This window comes from Aplidium turbinatum, chromosome 12, assembly GCF_918807975.1.
Source record: "Aplidium turbinatum chromosome 12, kaAplTurb1.1, whole genome shotgun sequence".
NCBI lineage: Eukaryota > Metazoa > Chordata > Ascidiacea > Aplousobranchia > Polyclinidae > Aplidium > Aplidium turbinatum.
The window spans coordinates 14,591,919-14,609,413 of NC_137483.1; the positions used below are offsets into that span (position 1 = coordinate 14,591,919).

At 38.0% G+C, this 17,495-nt stretch overlaps 1 protein-coding gene and 1 pseudogene across 1 annotated transcript; both read right to left on the reverse strand.

Annotated features, from left to right (window-relative positions):
• Window positions 1-163: 163 nt before the first annotated feature.
• LOC145781220 (general transcription factor IIH subunit 3-like) lies at window positions 164-6,889 on the reverse strand. The gene is made up of 5 exons (XM_082592998.1): window positions 3,711-6,889; window positions 2,951-3,165; window positions 2,364-2,483; window positions 1,992-2,125; window positions 164-700 (listed from the first exon to the last, which is right to left on the reverse strand). Exons 1-5 carry the CDS (start codon window positions 3,902-3,904, stop codon window positions 413-415), a joined length of 951 nt encoding a protein of 316 aa, XP_082449124.1. The 5' UTR covers window positions 3,905-6,889; the 3' UTR covers window positions 164-412.
• Window positions 6,890-8,023: 1,134 nt separating this feature from the next.
• On the reverse strand, window positions 8,024-8,929 carry LOC145781309 (glycolipid transfer protein pseudogene; annotated as a pseudogene).
• Window positions 8,930-17,495: the final 8,566 nt, after the last annotated feature.

Genomic DNA, 17,495 nt, shown 5'->3' on the forward strand with positions numbered 1-17,495 from the left:
GGTTGTCTTGTTACAAGATCAAGGTGTGGGCAATGTTTATAAACATTCTTCATTAAAACAGTTCGTGAATTGTTCCACAGTGTCTCCTTTCTCGCTGTTCATAACGAAATCTCTATTTCGATTCTTTGCTGGATTTATCGCTTAAATTCAATGAAAACGTATTCAGTGTCTTGTAAATTTAATAAAATTCAAAGCAGATGCAATTGTCGTGCAATTATACAGTTTTCTTTTTCAGTTCAAGTTATACCTCCAATTGCATATCAGATGCTGGCCGCGTCTATGATGCAAGGTTTTTGAAACTAAATGCTTTGAGCTGATGCGCAGCACACATTCGATGATTTCACTGTTTGATCGCGATACTATAACGTTCCTGAGCAGCATTGGTGACAAAACGTAAGTGGATAGCGTCCAGTTATTTTATTCCCACCTCTGTGTACGGAGACGAAGAACGGCTCTGCCCTTTTCTTTTCTTGCGGCCTTTTAAGCCAAGTGCAGGCGGCCGAAAGACTGTTTCACAAGTTGAACAAATCGGACTGAATTGGCAGAATATTGACAAACAAACCGAACAGACGAAGCCAATGTCCGTTAGGCTTCGATGACAGAAGCAAGCTGCCCGGTAGTCAACATTCTGATGTGATTTCTTATTTTGCGCAACAGCAAGGCAGTGGTTTCTCATCTCCGCTTCGGTGAGGAATGCTGTCTGAAACCAACACAAATATTTTTACATACCGTAAACCGGGGTGGCTTTGGCCCTTGAGGGTGACTTTGGCCCAAAATTCATAAAATCATATGAAATGGTGTAATTTTCTGACATGTTCATTTTTATACTCTGTTTTGGTGTCAAATGAAAGATAACAATCTGTATTTTCAATTTCAGGAATCAGTACTATGAATATAACTTATATAGGAAACTTTTTATGATATTATGTTGGGTAGGTTAAAGAATGTCAAACTTAAAAAAAAAAACATTCTCAAACTTCTCTGCCAAAGTATGTCAAATATAATTTTCTAATTATTTTTTTCATTTAATGTGGGTTATTGGGATGTTGTGATGAGGTGTATATACTTTTTTTGTTTCCACAAATCTTTATATCTCAGATAAATGCCAAAGTGTATAATAGTGTATAAAAATGGCGTTTTCGGGGTGGCTTTGGCCCAACGGCAGTTTGTTTCATACTTCACCTCCGACTATGCTGGAGAAAATGTAATGAATGTGAGTCAGAAGTATTGTATATACATGCTTATTAAATCACAATCAGGTTAGACTAAATAGTATTTCATTCATAATTTCATAACTTAAAAAAACGTACTCACCCTACCTGAAAATCCATGAGAAAAATAAATGTATCTGTATGCCTAATTATTATCAATGTGTTATATTGTGACATGCTGTATAGTGTATACTATACTGCCATTTTTTAACCCGATTTTGGACCAAAGACACCAGGTGACTTTGTTACATTGTTCAAAATTAAATTTGGGTAGGATGGGAAGGCAAAAGCAGACATGGGCCACAGTCACCCCAACCACAGGGTGACTTTGGCCCAAGTTTTGTTAAAAAAACAAACACGTCAAATTGACATAATTTAAAAATTATTTTTTGGTTGTGATAACAAAAGAGCTCTGTCTACAATATAATAATATAAAATCAACCCTAAGTCATTAGGTAATCAGAATATTACAGAAAACATAAAAAATAATAGTAAAATTGGGCCAAAGCCACCCCGGTTTACGGTACCGTAAAAGAAATTCGACAATTTAAAAATACAATACCAAGCCAGCGAATCCGTCATTTTTGTGTGGTAAATCTGTAGGTGTTAAAAAAATCGATTTTGCGAGCAAGTGTGTTCATTCATGATGCAAGCAAGAACAGTGAAAACTGAGGTCAGCTTACTACAAGAACTCCCCACACATTGAGGCAGATTGTTCAGTGTAATTGCCGCTGCATGGGCCGAGCGATTGCAAACATAGGTTAAAAATATTTTACTTACCAATAAATATTGTAGAAAAACATTTTGAGAAGGAACTTTCAAGTAAAGTCCACCGGTCATATCACACGACTGTTGAAGCAAGCCCGAATCTTGTCCGAGGATGCAAGCGTCTATCACAATTTTCTCTTTCTGAGCTGAAAAAGATATTCTAAAGTTGAAGACGAAGTGATCCCATTTTAACAAAAATGGCTTTGGCAACACACAGTCACCAAATCAACCGTTTTTTGCATTGATTCAACCGTCCGCAGACGTTGAATCAATGTACAAAAACGGTTGATTTGCTGTCTGGGGAGAAGCAGCGTGCAGAACATTTCATAAGTCTTCTCTCCTTTATATATAGTGAAAAATCACTGTTAAATCAATGCATCAAACCTGCAAAAATAACGTTCATGAAACTCATGTACTGAGACGCTGCGTCATCTGCAGTTTTCACGACAAGAATTCGCGAACTTAATCTTTTCCTATCCATCTTCTGGGATATTCTGTGGATGTCTGAAGAGTTTTCTATTCAGGTTACAACGCCTTTGAGTTTGACACCAACAAGAAAGCGGATGCGGAGCCTACTCAGTTGCAATCTAAGATTTGGGGATCGTTCTTTCTCCCCGACAATCACGCAAATAAAATAAACACAGCACAATGTAAAAACATCACTCGCCCATCTATCAATCTGATTTAATATCGTCAGAATATTAAAGAATTTGGCCTAATTAGATGGACGCGTGGCTACTTTAAAGCCATTCAAACGTACTTTTGAAAATAACTATCATTGAAACAAGGTTTGAGCTGCACAGATTGTTAGATATGTTTTCTGTGCCGTAGCTTCAATGGGCATACCACCATTTGCTTGTTTTCTTGGAATTTCGTTGAGTAGAGAAATGGCATTCCTTGTGGAGGCAAATACTTAGATGGTCGCATTGACATAACTTAGTCGTTGAGCAACAGAAACTAGCTAAGGATACAACATAGAGCCATTGACATTGATCCGGCTATGAGAGAGTCACTTCTTATGTCGGTTTCGTCGCACCCTTCTTCCATTAAAGCTTTAAAATCAGCCACAATCGAGTCATCGACCGTTGCGAAATGCTCATATCTGCTGTCGGGATGCGGGCTCTGGGAGACTCCAGCACTATCGTCATGCTTGTTCTTGTTTTGTGGATGCGGATATAAAAAGACACTAAAACCATATGGACATAACGTAGTTAATTTGATTGAAATGGAAGCTAGAAGTTTTCTGCAACATGAAACCAATGGTTTTAGTTAACGCTTCTCACACAACGGTTCAATATGAGTTTACAACTTGTAGAAATTTTTTTGAAAGAATTTTTTTTGAAAATTTTGACTGAAATTGAAAAAAACATAGGGTAGAAAAATGAAAGCTTGGAAGAGATGTTAAGAGTAAGAAGATTGATGAAGAAATCAAGAGTATGCCGTCTACGATAGTGCAAACATGTTCACATAACAGAAAATGCTCATTGCCCTTAAAGGGAGATAATACAATCGTGACGAGGGAGTAGACATTATACGATATTTCAACAGCACCTACGAAAATGGGAAGGGACAAGATGAAGACTACATTGGCAGAAACTCTTAAATACAGTAATATGAGAACCACAAAGAAAGAAATATGAAGAACAAGAAGTATATAAAGATAGAAATAATTCTATGGGAAACCGTGTATAGGAGGAAAGAAAAAGAAGTCTACTAACATAATGGACTTACCTTTTAGTAGAATGGCTCGCTATGACGGCCAGTTGATTGTCATGACGCAGCATGAGATAAGAATTTATAAACACCAGCAAACAATCCAGACATTTTGTTATTTGAGATTGACCTTGCAAGGATTTCAGCCCCCACCAAACAGGGTTGACATCAAAAATAACAACAAGAAGTTGTCTTTCATCTGAACTATCCATCAAAACAGACAGATGTTTCTATTTAATGCTATCATTTGTTACCTTAACATTGCCTCTAAAATTATAAGATATTGGTCATCAAGTTCCAAAGTAGAATTGAGCGCAATATTAAGTCTCTCATATAATCAATAGAAGTGGCAAACATATGATCAGAATTCACACACTTGGAGAATAATGATAGAGGAATTGATCAAAACAAAACACATATTGCATACAGTTTTCAACAATGCTTATCGTACTGTTTGCAAGAAAAATGGAACTAATAAGCATTCACGTGAGAGAGGGTGGACATGATATGCATAATAATTGCTCAAAAACATTCCACTGCAAAGCATAAGTGGACAAAAAAACGCAACACCCGACTATGACCATGATCAATTATGCACAACTGAGACACCTTTTTGTGGACTTTCAAAGATGACAATTTCTGATCTGGATTGGCTACAAAATCAAGCTACATAAAGAAGATTAGTAAAATATGATGACAATAATTACTTTTTCACACAGACATAGGCATGCTGAACACAGATTGGCTTCCACGTTACTAAAAGGAAATTGTCACAAAAGTACTAAACCCTTCAGTATTAACTCGAAGGAAAAGACAAGGCGCAATGCCATTTTGTAGTTCAAGCAAACGGACGGTTTTTCGAAAAGACCATTATTAGCAAAGTTATTATGTGCAATTGGCTAGAAAATGTACAGCACTTCAGCTGTATGTTACCACTTGGTTTTGTCAGACAAAGATGTTCACACACTCACATAATGTACTCGTACTATATATATACGAGTACATCATATATACATCATCTCGTATACATCATATGTTCAAAAACAAAGTGCATTTTATTGGATTGGTAGGCTATTTTATGTATTTGCCTATTTTCCACTGGAAACTATCTTGGAAATGAGTGTGTGCAAGAACTGAATTGCTGTGATTTGTAATTTTCCGTACCAATCTTATACTCATACATTCATAGAAAACTGTAAAAAAAATACAAGGTTGCTTTAAATTTATACACTACGATCATAAACACATATTGCCTAAACACTAACAGTACGGTACTATATATATATTATATATCGAAATAGTCCAAGAAAGTTAAACCATGCCCCAAGAAAAAAGTTTGTATTTCATGTGAGAAAACATCAATAAGGTCAGTTCACGGAAGGAATGTTTCACTCATGCAAAAATTTCCTGTAACAGAAACAGATCTCTCCATGATTTACAGCTAAACCATTTCTTACTTGAGTAAATTATAAAAGTTTTGGAGAAGCGCCACAAAAATCAAGTATTTTTCTTAGTTCAAATGTGATAATCCCAACGTTGTTTAATGTTTACTCAGAGGTGGGCAGTAGCGCGCTACTTTTTTGGTAAAAGTAGCGGTAGCGGCGCTACTTTTTAGTTGGAGTAGCGGGTGCAATAGCGGCGCTATTTTTTTCCAAAGTAGCGGTAGCGGGAGAGGCGCTACTTTTTTTCAGTCGCACTCCTGCTACCGCTACTTTTTAATTTAAATTGAAAAAAATGCCTGTTTTTTTGCAATACTGGCATGGTCAAGCAGCTATATAATCGGCTTGGTTGCAAAGTTTCGGTCTTTTCTAGCTGACGTCAACTTCTTCGGCGAATATCTCCGTGTGATGAAGTCTATCTGCCAGGCTTTAGACATTCTCCAAAGCGACTCCAAGGCATATTACGGAGTCTTGCTTCAGGGGCGCCGGAACGATTTTTGACTGGGGGGGCAAGATTACGAAAAAAGGGCACTTTTGTTTACTAAAAGGCCAATTTTTTTCAAGTTTTAAGATAAGACATAGCGATTATGCTAATCTATTAGCTCACTATGTACTGAGTAAGGATAGCTTACATGTGTCCGGTATACATAGAAGGGCATCATGCTATGTTATCATGATGTAACCTACTGTCAAGCCTTAAAGCAGCCTGCGGCCATGGCCGCTAAGTAGTGCTTGAATGACCGCCAGTGCTACCACCTCAATCGGCCAAGTTTGGCCGCCGATCTCTTCTATCCAATTATTTAATTTCGCAATAGAATGATCGTGGATTAACTGTCGAAAATATGTAGCATCAAAGAGTGACGCAAAATTAGGTCAGCGCGTCATAATCGCAAACTGTTGCATTGTGAGGGAATATTTGTTATTGATGGAATATATCCATCTCTGATCACCAGCGCTGTAAGTCTTGTTTGTAATTCCCGACGTTTATTTTAACAAAGTCTAAATCCGAAGTGCTAACTTACATCGGCTGGCAATATTATCGTTTTTATGTCGATTCGATGTTGTCGGACATTAAATCGTTGTTAAAAACGAGAACGAGGTTATAGTTGACATCCGAGGGGAAAATATTTTTTGATCACATTTTGCAAAAATTATGCTTCTTTTAGTAATGTAGTTCACATCATTGAAATACTTATTTTATTACCTTGCCGTCATCGTCAACACATGTCGAACGTTGTTTTTCGCTGCTAAAAAGAATTCTAGGGGAGTGGCGAACTTCTTTAAAATCAGCCACATTGGAGACACTCGTACGAGTATCGTTAGATAGTCCCGCAGTACTGGATTACAATCCCGATTAAGCAGTTATTGCGTGGTGCAACGATTCTATTGTAGATCATTTTAGCATTGTTAGTGCATTGTTAGATTGTTAGAAGTGATCATTTTTGCATTGTTTCAAGTTTAATTCTATTTACTTGTGCTACCGTTATTTTTATTTTGTATTTTGATCTCCAAGCACGCAGATTTGGCCGCCGAGAAGGAGCTTCCGGTAGGCCACGATGGCTGCCGGAAAAAAAAAACGAGTTTCAAGGCCTGTACTGTGTTGCAAAATTTTGTGCCGTAAATATTATTTTGAGGCAAAAATGAAAGTTTATAATTAGGCTAAAAGCGAATAGCAGAAATTGTTATATTGCAAAATGTGCAGTAGCTTACATGACTTTAAAAGGGCACCATTGCCCCCCTGCCCCTCCATCTGCAGAAAAATTGAGGGCAGGGGGCATCCGCCCCCCTGCCCCCCAGCTTCCGGCGCCCCTGTCTTGCTTACAACCACCACAATTTGCTGGAAGAAGTTGACCGAGATCAGTGATCTTGTGACCTGTGAGGAGTTGAAAGTGAAAGTCCTTGAAGGGGTGAAGAAACGATTCAACAAGTGCTTCAACAACATGAAATGTGTTATGGCATCATGTCTTCATCTCTCCTTCAAGACGTCGTGGCTATAATTTCTGCACTACGTTTTGTTTTTTCATATCTTTATCCTGCATTGCGGGAAAGCGGACTTGAGCGCTATGCATCGGTGTACGCCTTCCGACGTATACCTGACCCACGCTGCAGCCGACGGCAATGTCTGTTTCCGGTTGTCTACTCTACTTATGACTTAAATTTGGTACTACCCATTACTCGAGATCGATCACTGGGTGATCACCGTTTCCACGGATGATGCTGACGCACTGCGAGAAAAAGTCAAGACAGATGTAATTCGACTGTTGCGGGAGACATCAAGCCAGGTTGATACCGAGAAGAGTGACACCAACACCAGTCATGACTCCGAGGATGTATTTTTTGGAGTGTTTGCGCCATCCCGTGAAACGTCGGTGCAGAAGGAAGCAGCAATTGTGGACGCCTTTTTTTCGGACAAGAGCAAGTCCTTGAGCTTTTCGAATACCAAGTTAAAACATCTGTTCATTAAATACAACACCCCCATTCCTTTCAGTGCTGCGGTGGAGAGACTTTTCTCTGTTGGAAAAGATGTGCTTAAGCAAAAGCGGGCAGGACTTAGTGACTCTCATTTTGAAATGCTCGTGTTTTTGAAACATGCGTAGCAATAAATTTCCCTTAGAATGTGTTTTCTATAACGACGTTAAAATGACAGCGTAAACGAATGATAACATTCGTTTTCAAGGTCATTTTTGCGTCACTAGGGACTTGAGTGTTTCGTAGTATCATTTTAGACAAAAGTAGTGGAAGAAGTAGCGGTAGCACGCGCTACTTTGGCCCGAGTAGCGGTAGCGGGTAGCGCGCTACTTTTGTAAATTGGTAGCGGTAGCGCGCGCTACTTTGGCCCAAGTAGCGGTAGCGCGCTACTTTAAAAGTAGCGGTTGCCCACCTCTGTGTTTACTCTATCAAAGAGCATAGCAACTATATAACTACGAAACCTTAAGTCATAGTCATAACATAGTGCAACAAAAATACAAAAGTTAATATACCGTACAGTATCAAATTATGTTAATGACCAGCCACAATATCAGAATACTGAAGCAATCCTATAAGTTTTATGCCAAAAGTAACTGTGATTATATCTGGCTTTAAACTTTTATTTGCACACACCATAATTTTAGACTTTATGAAACTTTTCCACTCCAGTTTTGTCGTACAATTTGTATATTACATCCACTGTTGCACGATAATTGGTCAAGAACTCTTCCATTCTCACCAATGTTTGTTCTTCATTTACGCCCTCACTGGAGGCAATAGTTTTCAACAAAGAAGATCGATATGGCACGGCATTAGTGGCAGCTGACACAAGCTGGCTGACCATCCAACCATGAAACTCTTGGAGTGATCCTTTGTATGCTATTCTTGTGCATTCTTTCAGGTTTTCAAGGTTTTCTCCATAATCTTTTTTGACAAAGTGCTCCAAAAACAGAAGGATAAATTTAAGTCCACGTTTGAGCCACATCAAAGCATTGGTTGCAATCCCATTACCATCTTTTGCTTTCAATTTTTTATCGGTTTCTTCTTTCTCTGCTTCAATAATTTCATCCAAAGTAGCAAACTTGACTGGATTTTCTAAATATCTTTTTTTAATCTTTTCAATATTTCCAATAACATCACTCTTCACTGGGTAAAATACTTTGCCACCAAGTATATCAAAAAACGCAGGTATTTTTTCACAAGTTTCCACAAACTTTATTGTGTCAATCTTTTCGTCTTCTGGAATCGAATCAAAACCAGGCAAAAACAAACTGGGCATATTAACTTTTCAAAAATCTTTAAGCTTCTTCTTACAAAATAATTACAATGTTCAGCCTAGGAAAAAATAAAAAAATCTACTTAATAACACTTGCGGGCAAACCTTGAAATCTGAACTTCACCTGTCAAAATTTTCAATCATTTGAAAAATAGGCTAGTTACAAATGCAAGCCAACATGGGCATTGCTCTTTTGTCTCTCTATCAAGATTCAAGAACACAAATGAAGGAAAACTACAGCATTATGTCTCATTTATACCTGTGCAATTCTTATTTTGAGAAAAGGTTATTCATTGACACAGCCTACACTATGATACAATTAACAGTTTGCAGCCTAGCCCAATGGTTCCCAACTTATACGATTATGACCCAAAGAACTTTCTTTTCTTAGGGTTGTTTGTGTTTTTCGAACATAAAAAACATTTTGTATATACAAAGCAACTGTTTTATAATATTTAAAGTAAGATATCAGCTAATGCTTTTGTCGCAAAATGTTTAAAGCTCTTATGTTTGAAATCTCAGGTACGTAGCTTTAACAAAAAGGTTGGGAATCAGGAGCCTAGTCTTTTTCACATTGTCTTAATGAGAGCTGGTGTACGTCTCCGCCCTGGTCAAAAATACCATATGTCATACATTGGAATCGACCAAACATATAGGGTAAAACTACTCTGTGTTTGCTTTACTGTTCACAAACTTCACCTCATATGTCGTGGTCGATTCCAATCTTCATGTCATAGCATAGCATTTATGATCAGGGCGGAGACTTGTAGCCTACATCAGCTCGAAAACATGTTTGTAAAATATGAACAACCAATTTTGTACATGAAACATATCAATTTTGGCTGTGGCTATATTTACACTATATAGTGTAATAATAGCCTGAGTAGTGTTGCCAGATAAGGAAGTCTGCCCTAATTTGAGAAAAGTTTAAAGCTGTTGAAAACAAAAACTTGTATTTTGGAAATTTTTTTTAGTCCTGAGAAGATCAAAACCCTAATCTTATTCCGAACTCTCACCCTTACCTTAACCCTTCTTAACTTTAATCCTACCTCTGGCAACACCTGATTGTGGAAAAATAGCCACTTCCATCAATTTTCCCAAAACTCAACCTTGTAAAAAAATTGCTAGATAAATTACACTGGCCGACACAATTTTTGGTGCCGGCGGTTTTTGAACTGATTTAGACTAACTTTGGGGCGCTGAATCCGAAAATGCAATCAGTTTTTGTCCATCAGGTCAACTTTTTAAGTTACAGTGATTCCACTGCATGAGTGAACTTGTGCATAAGGGCCATTCCGTGTCGATTCACACAGCCAAGAGATTCAACCTTTCGATTTTCTTTAAATTTTACACATCTTTTTACTATTCTATATGATGAACACTTGCAAAATTTGAGTGAAATATATTGAGAAACACGAAAGTTATGAACCATTTAGTTTGGGGGGGTCTGCTGAGGGGGCACAATTTTTTTATTTTTGGCCATGTTTGAGGCCCTATTACTGCTAAACTAAATTAGGTAACAACCCAATTTTTTTACAGGTCATAGTACTTCTGCCAAATATTAAAAAACAACATTGTTCACTTTGTCACTCTAAAAGGTCAAAGGTCATAGACTCCCAAAGTTGGCCGTTTCCAACTCTTGGTTAAAATTTTCCAAAATTTGAAAAGCTCACCAAGACCCCATTTCTGATTGATTTTGGCTGAAATTTGGTGGAAGTGTTGTTTACAGGATTCTCTATCAACTAAAAAAAATTTTAGTACAAAATATTAAATAGATTGGGAGATATTTTATATGAAACATGGGTCAAAATGGAAAAAAAGCTAAAGGTGGGGTCCTTTTAATATCCCGGTTACCCATGACCCCAGAGAAAATTTGCACTGAAATTTTATCCACATATTCACTATTAAGATATGACAAGTCTACCATGCAAAATTGATCCATGGTTCTCAATGTTTTATAGAAAGTATGCATCAAAGTAAATCCAACTGTGGCAACCCTTCAAAAACAGGAACAGGAAGTTCTTCACTGTGTACAAGTGTGTAGCACTGGCCTGATTGCTGAAGCTAGGTTTGGATATTGCAAGAAAGTCCTATTTTTCCTGTTTATGCCTTTTGTGTTTACTGCACAAAAACAGCAGTCGCTATTATGATATTTTAGCTCATGCCACACCATTAGACTTCTTTTGTTTCGTCCATTGACGTAAATGTTCTTTCAAAGTTTTGCAAACAATGTGGGGAGCCCAAGACTTATCTTGATCCCCAACTTCACTTTACAGTAAAGTAAGCAAGAAAACTTTAAAGTAAACTTTAAAGTAAACAGTAGTGAAGGTGTGGACACACAACACCTTCAGACTCCACACCTTTACTTTACTGTAAAGTGAAGTTGGGGATCAAGATAAGTCTTGGGCTCCCCACATTGTTTGCAAAACTTTGAAAGAACATTTACGTCAATGGACGAAACAAAAGAAGTCTAATGGTGTGGCATGAGCTAAAATATTATAATAGCGACTGCTGTTTTTGTGCAGTAAACACAAAAGGCATAAACAGGAAAAATAGGACTTTCTTGCAATATCCAAACCTAGCTTCAGCAATCAGGCCAGTGCTACACACTTGTACACAGTGAAGAACTTCCTGTTCCTGTTTTTGAAGGGTTGCCACAATTGGATTTACTTTGATGCATACTTTCTATAAAACATTGAGAACCATGGATCAATTTTGCATGGTAGACTTGTCATGTCTTAGTGAATATGCGGATAAAATTTCAGTGCAAATTTTCTCTGGGGTCATGGGTAACCGGGATATTAAAAGGACCCCACTTTTAACTTTTTTCCATTTTGACCCATGTTTCATATAAAATATCTCCCAATCTATTTAATATTTTGTACTGAAATTTTTTTAGTTCATAGAGAATCCTGTAAACAACACTTCCACCAAATTTCAGCCAAAATCAATCAAAAATGGGGTCTTGGTGAGCTTTCCAAATTTTGGAAAATTTTAACCAAGAGCTGGAAACGGCCAACTTTGGGAATCTATGACCTATGACCTTTTAGAGTGACAAAGTGAACGATGTTGTTTTTTTAATATTTGGCAGAAGTACTATCACCTGTAAAAAAATTGGGTTGTAACCTAATTTAGTTTAGCAGTAATAGGGCCTCAAACATGGCCAAAAATAAAAAAATTGTGCCCCTTCAGCAGACCCCCCCAAACTAAATGGTTCATAACTTTCGTGTTTCTCAATAAATTTAACTCAAATTTTGCAAGTGTTTATCATATAGAATAGTAAAAAGGTGTGTAAAATTTAAAGAAAATCGAAAGGTTGAATCTCTTGACTGTGTGAATCGACACGGAGTGGTCCTCATGCACAAGTTCACTCATGCAGTGGAATCACCGTAACTAGAAAACTAGATCTGATGGACAAAAACTGACTACATTTTCGAAATCAGCGACCACAAATTAGCTGAAAACAGCTGAAAAATCTTCGACACCACAAAATTTTTTTTTTTGTCGGCTAGTGTTATTAATTTCTTTTAATTACAACAATTAGTATCCAGAAAACAGTTAAAACCATCCCTGCTTCAGACAAAATTTCAATGACACTGCGTTGTACAATAGGGTGGCTCGTTTTTGAACTTTTTTTTAAATTCTCTCGGGGTAGTGGGGAAATGGTGCCAATGAGTGAGAAAACGCTCATGACAAAATTTGAGATTTGTAAAAAATTGTCTTCAGCCTCCTCATGGGGCCCAAAAGTCGAAAAGTGGGGTCAAAAACGCATTTTTTTTCAAAAATATTTTTAGTTTGGGTAGATACAATATTGTTTAGATATGTCTAATTAGCCTAAGAAAAAAAATTGGAGTCATTTGAACTATTCCTTCAGCTTCCTCACAGCTTCTGAAAATTTTCTTTTTGCTGAAAATTTCGCATTTTTGTTTGTGATTACATCAGTGGCGGATTCAGAACGTAATTTATGGGTGGGCCTAGGAAATATCTTGGTGGGCCTTCACCAATAATGCCACGGCGGGCCAGCATACAAAAACTTAGTGTTACCGAATATCTCTTACAAATGCTGTGAAATAGTGATGCCACAGACAATTCAGTGCCACTTGGTTGTTCTAGTGTTAAACATTAATATGTTATTTTTTTCATGAATCTGATTTTGGGTGGGCCCATTGTCAATCTGGGTGGGCCTGTACCAATCAGGCCCACCCGGTAGATCCGCCCCTGGACATAACTACAAACTTCGTCAGTGACGTAAATTCAAATAAAAGACGTCACTTTATCCTACTAAACCAGTGTTTCCCAACCTGGGGGTAAATTACCCCCGGGGGGTAATTTGCCTGTTTTCGGCGGGTTACGAGACCGGAGGTTGTAAACTTTATAAAAGCGAAGGAATGGAACAGTCGTCTTTACAAGGAACTGTGCAAGAAGATGGGAGAAATATACGAAGTATTACTGTACCACACAGAAGTACGATGGCTGTCTCATGGCAAAGGATAACCCGCCTGGTCGAACTTCGTGAGGCTGTCCATGTTTTTCTGATAGAAAAGAAGTCCGACTTGACTGAATACTTCTCTAACCAACAGTGGATTTTCCAGCTGTGCTACCTGGCTGATATGTTTGGTGAATCGAACAAAGGCAATCTTTTAATTCAAGACAAGAATGTAACTGTGATCGACACCAAAGTAGCCGGAGCAGCATTTATCGCAAAGGTTAAATTGTGGAACAAGCGAGTTGGAAGAAGCACAGTTTTAGACGTTTGACATGTATCTCGGAGGCAATGGACTTGAGTTGACAGCGGCGTTGAAGAAGGACATAGCTGACCACTTAGGCCAGCTAGCCAAGAAGATGGACAACTACTTTCCGAATTTGAACACGGCTAGTTTTCAATGGTGCACTGAGCCCTTCACATGTGATGACAGCCAGGTGGATGATGACGACTTTTCGGCCAAAGAAGAATTTATCACTCTCCGAATTAACAAAGCGTTGAAACTTGATTTCAATGGGAAAGGCTTAGAAACCTTCTGGTTTAGCAGACTCCAGGACGCACCAACATTAGCGACACGGGCATTAAATATCCTGACATCTTTTTCAACAACGTATCGCTGTGAACAAGGATTTTTAACTGTCTTGGGAAGGAAGACAAAGAAGCGCAATCGCCAGGATGTCGAAAGCGACACAAGAATTGTCCTCAGTAGCCTACCACAAAGCCCAGGATCACAAAGCTGGCGCCTGAAGTCCAGGCCTGACCTTCGCATTGAATGTTTACCACACATTGTTATCTTGTATTCAGTATTGTATTGCATTTTGATTGTCATAGTTAGCCCTTTGAAATACATAGCAATAAACATTTTTGTTTTTGAAAATTGATCGTGGGGGTAATTGGCTCACTTCAGGGTGGAGATTAGGGTAACAGCCAAAAAAAGGTTGGGAACCACTGTACTAAACTAACCCAATTTCATTAAAAAAATGACGCAACAGCTCAGGGCAGGTCTATAAAGAGAAATACAATGACGTTTTATAGCTGGCAAAATGTCTAACGCAATTATGTATCATGTAACCACCCACAAAAATGCGAAATTTTCAGCAAAGTTGAAATTTTCAGAAGCTGTAAGGAAGCTGAAGGAATAGTTCAAATGACTCCAATTTTTTTTTCTTAGGCTAATTAGATATATCTAAACAATATTGTATCTACCCAAACTAAAAATATTTTTGAAAAAAAATGCGTTTTTGACCCCACTTTTCGATTTTTGGGCCCATGAGGAGGCTGAAGACAATTTTTTACAAATCTCAAATTTTGTCATGAGCGTTTTCTCACTCATTGGCACCATTTCCCCACTACACCGAGAGAATTAAAAAAAAAAAAGTTCAAAAACGAGCCACCCTATTGTACAAGTTTACTGAAAATCCCAACCACTGGCGCCGACTTACGAGGTGGCCACGCCACCCCGTAACCGCTGTGCCACCCCGTTTAGGTTACATTACTTACTGCAAATAAATGTAATTTGAACGGACGTTTAAATCTTTTTTTGATCATTGGTTTTCGCTTCAAGTCAACGTAAAGCAAGAGGTGAAACAATACAGTATTGCGAAGAAAATGATTGTTTTTGTCACAAGCATGATACTCGCGTAACTTTAAGCAAGCTACGTGAAGATTACGCAACACGTGGCTACGAGTTTTTTCCTTGTTGTTGTTGCGATCGTTTTATTTGTTACTTGTCATAAGTCATTGTTACATTTGTTAGGTTTACAATGTGATTTATTAATCAATAAAATACGACCTTTCCCTTCCCTCCCTCAAAAATCTTTTTTGAAAATTTTTAAACTGCTCATAATATCGCTATAAATTATGCCAGCTATAAAATACTTGGAAATAAAATTATCTCGATGATTGATAGCTCCACCCCCTAAATGAATATCTATTTTCAAATTTCATTAAAAAAATGCAATTTTTGAAACTTTTTGAGTTTTATTTAAAAAGTACACTTAGTAAAGTAGCAGTTTTAACGTTCTACAAATTTACACGTTTACATGATTCTATTTGAGGAAAGCTACACCCCCTGACAATTCCCAATAATAAAAGCAACCTTTTTCAATTAGCCTACTCAACATTTTGCATTTTGAATTATTTTCCGATTTCAATTGGAGTGTACTGTCATCTACTTCATGCTTTAATTTCTACTTTGTTATCTACTTCATGCAGTAATATTGCGTCACCGTGTCAATGCGTGACAAACTGTGAGGCGGGAATTTATTGATCTGACACAGGAGTTGCTTGTTACATCATAGAAAAAATTACGAAAAGTCGTCCAGTAAAAGTTTTCGCAGACATTCCACTTTTATTCAGCTTAAAGATGCCACCGAAAAAGCGTTCAAAATTGCAGCCCTCCATTGAGTCATTTTTTGTTGCGTCTACCGTCTAGTCAGGATTTCAGCCAGCATGAAAGTGACCAAACGCCTAAACGAAACGAAAGTGTGCCACTGCCAAAAGGCATTGGCATTATCAGGGAGGTGGAAGAACCGAGCACGATAATCGCTGTTGAAGGGAGGAGCTATCAAAAATCGTGGGAGAGCGAATTCCCGTGGCTAGAATATGATAGATGCAAAGATAGAGCATTGTGTCCGATTTGCAACTATGTCGCAACTGCTTGATCTATTTGCAAGCAATGAAACAATTTCATTAATGCTTCCAAACGTGGTCTGCATTGTGAAAATATACTTATCGTTGCCTTCCACCACCTGCGAAGCGATCGTTTAGTGCACTCAGGCGCATAAAAACCTACTTGCGATTCTACCATGACACAACAGCGATTGAACCACGTTCTAATTTTAAATGTTTATCAAGCTGAAGCTTCACGGTTACAACTTGACCAGTTGATTAACAGTTGGATTGACAGAGCTGCTGTTTGCAAAAATACTTTTGTCAAATGTTAAGTGTCAGAGCAGCAACGTAACAATAAAATTCACGACATACGGTACCTCCTGTGCTTTGTTTTACACTTGCTTTGTAAATTATCGAGCTACAAATCAGGTGTGAAAAGACAATTGCATCTACGAAACACGCTTAGTAAAAATCAAACAAAAACATGCAGTTTGAAATTCTTTAGATTGCCATATTGTGCTATCCGCCACCCCGTGCAAAAATAAAAGTCGGCGCCTATGATCCCAACCTTCTTTGCAGAAGCACAAAACCATGCGCATAGTTAACCCAAATTCGCTCATTTTGTCTGCCAGCACAAAAAAAAACTAATCATGCCAACGAGGAAAATAGTGCCTGATTTTTCAAATCTGGTAGAACTGGCAAGTGGCATAGCAAATAGCAACTGTCCAAGTTCAAAATCAAACCTCTCTGTCAACTCAAAGGCTCAAAGCAGTAAGCACCAGGGATGCCAGCGACAAATTTCCAATAAACTTAGATTGTGTGCTAAAAAAAACCCAGATGAGGCAAAAAAAACCCAGGTCCAGAAAATATGTAGTAAAGCGGTTAAAAAAACCTGCGTGTGCTTTCAGTACCATTTTAAAGCATTACACAGAAGCCTCAGAAAGCTACAAATAGTAACATGTTTATATAATTGACGGTATACAATAGCTCAATTGGTTAGCGCGTGACTTCTGGAACGAAGAAACTTCAAGATTAATAGCGGCGCTGGTTCGACTCTCGGGGTGTGCGGCTGTGCGCTTGAGCAACGCACGTTAAGGACTGCTCTCCATTCAGCGGCATCTATTGGATGGAATAATTCCCTGGCAACAACACTTTAACAATCGGAAACTCCACTCTGTCGATCTCGGTGACCGGGCCTGCGTCAGTGATTCAAAGCCTCCACAAGTATGCGAAACTGCCAGGATTAAGCTCTGCAAGAAGCTTTCCCAGTCCGAGGATAAAGATTCAATCAGTCAATATGACCAGTTAATATATGTGTAATATAACTATATACAAAAACAAGAGCTTGGTAAGGCCTATATGGGCTCACGGCAAAGATTTTGGTTCAAAATTACCTTTATGGTAAAGCGTCTAGCTAGCAAGGTTTAGTCTGTGTTTAACCAAAATTTCTAAAACTGACTAGATGTATGAGTGTATAGGCTAGCCATTAAGGTTAGTTTTGACTTTTGAACTAAACTTTTTGC

Coding starts and splice junctions, on each gene's coding strand:
- LOC145781220 (XM_082592998.1), bottom strand. CDS start 3,904: ATGGATAGTTCAGATGAAAGACAACTTCTTGTTGTTATTTTTGATGTC. Junction 2,126..2,363: donor CATGAACGTTATTTTTGCAG/GTTTGATGCATT, acceptor TATCTTTTTCAG/CTCAGAAAGAGAAAATTGTG. Junction 701..1,991: donor TTTTTCTACAATATTTATTG/GTAAGTAAAATA, acceptor TGTTGGTTTCAG/ACAGCATTCCTCACCGAAGC.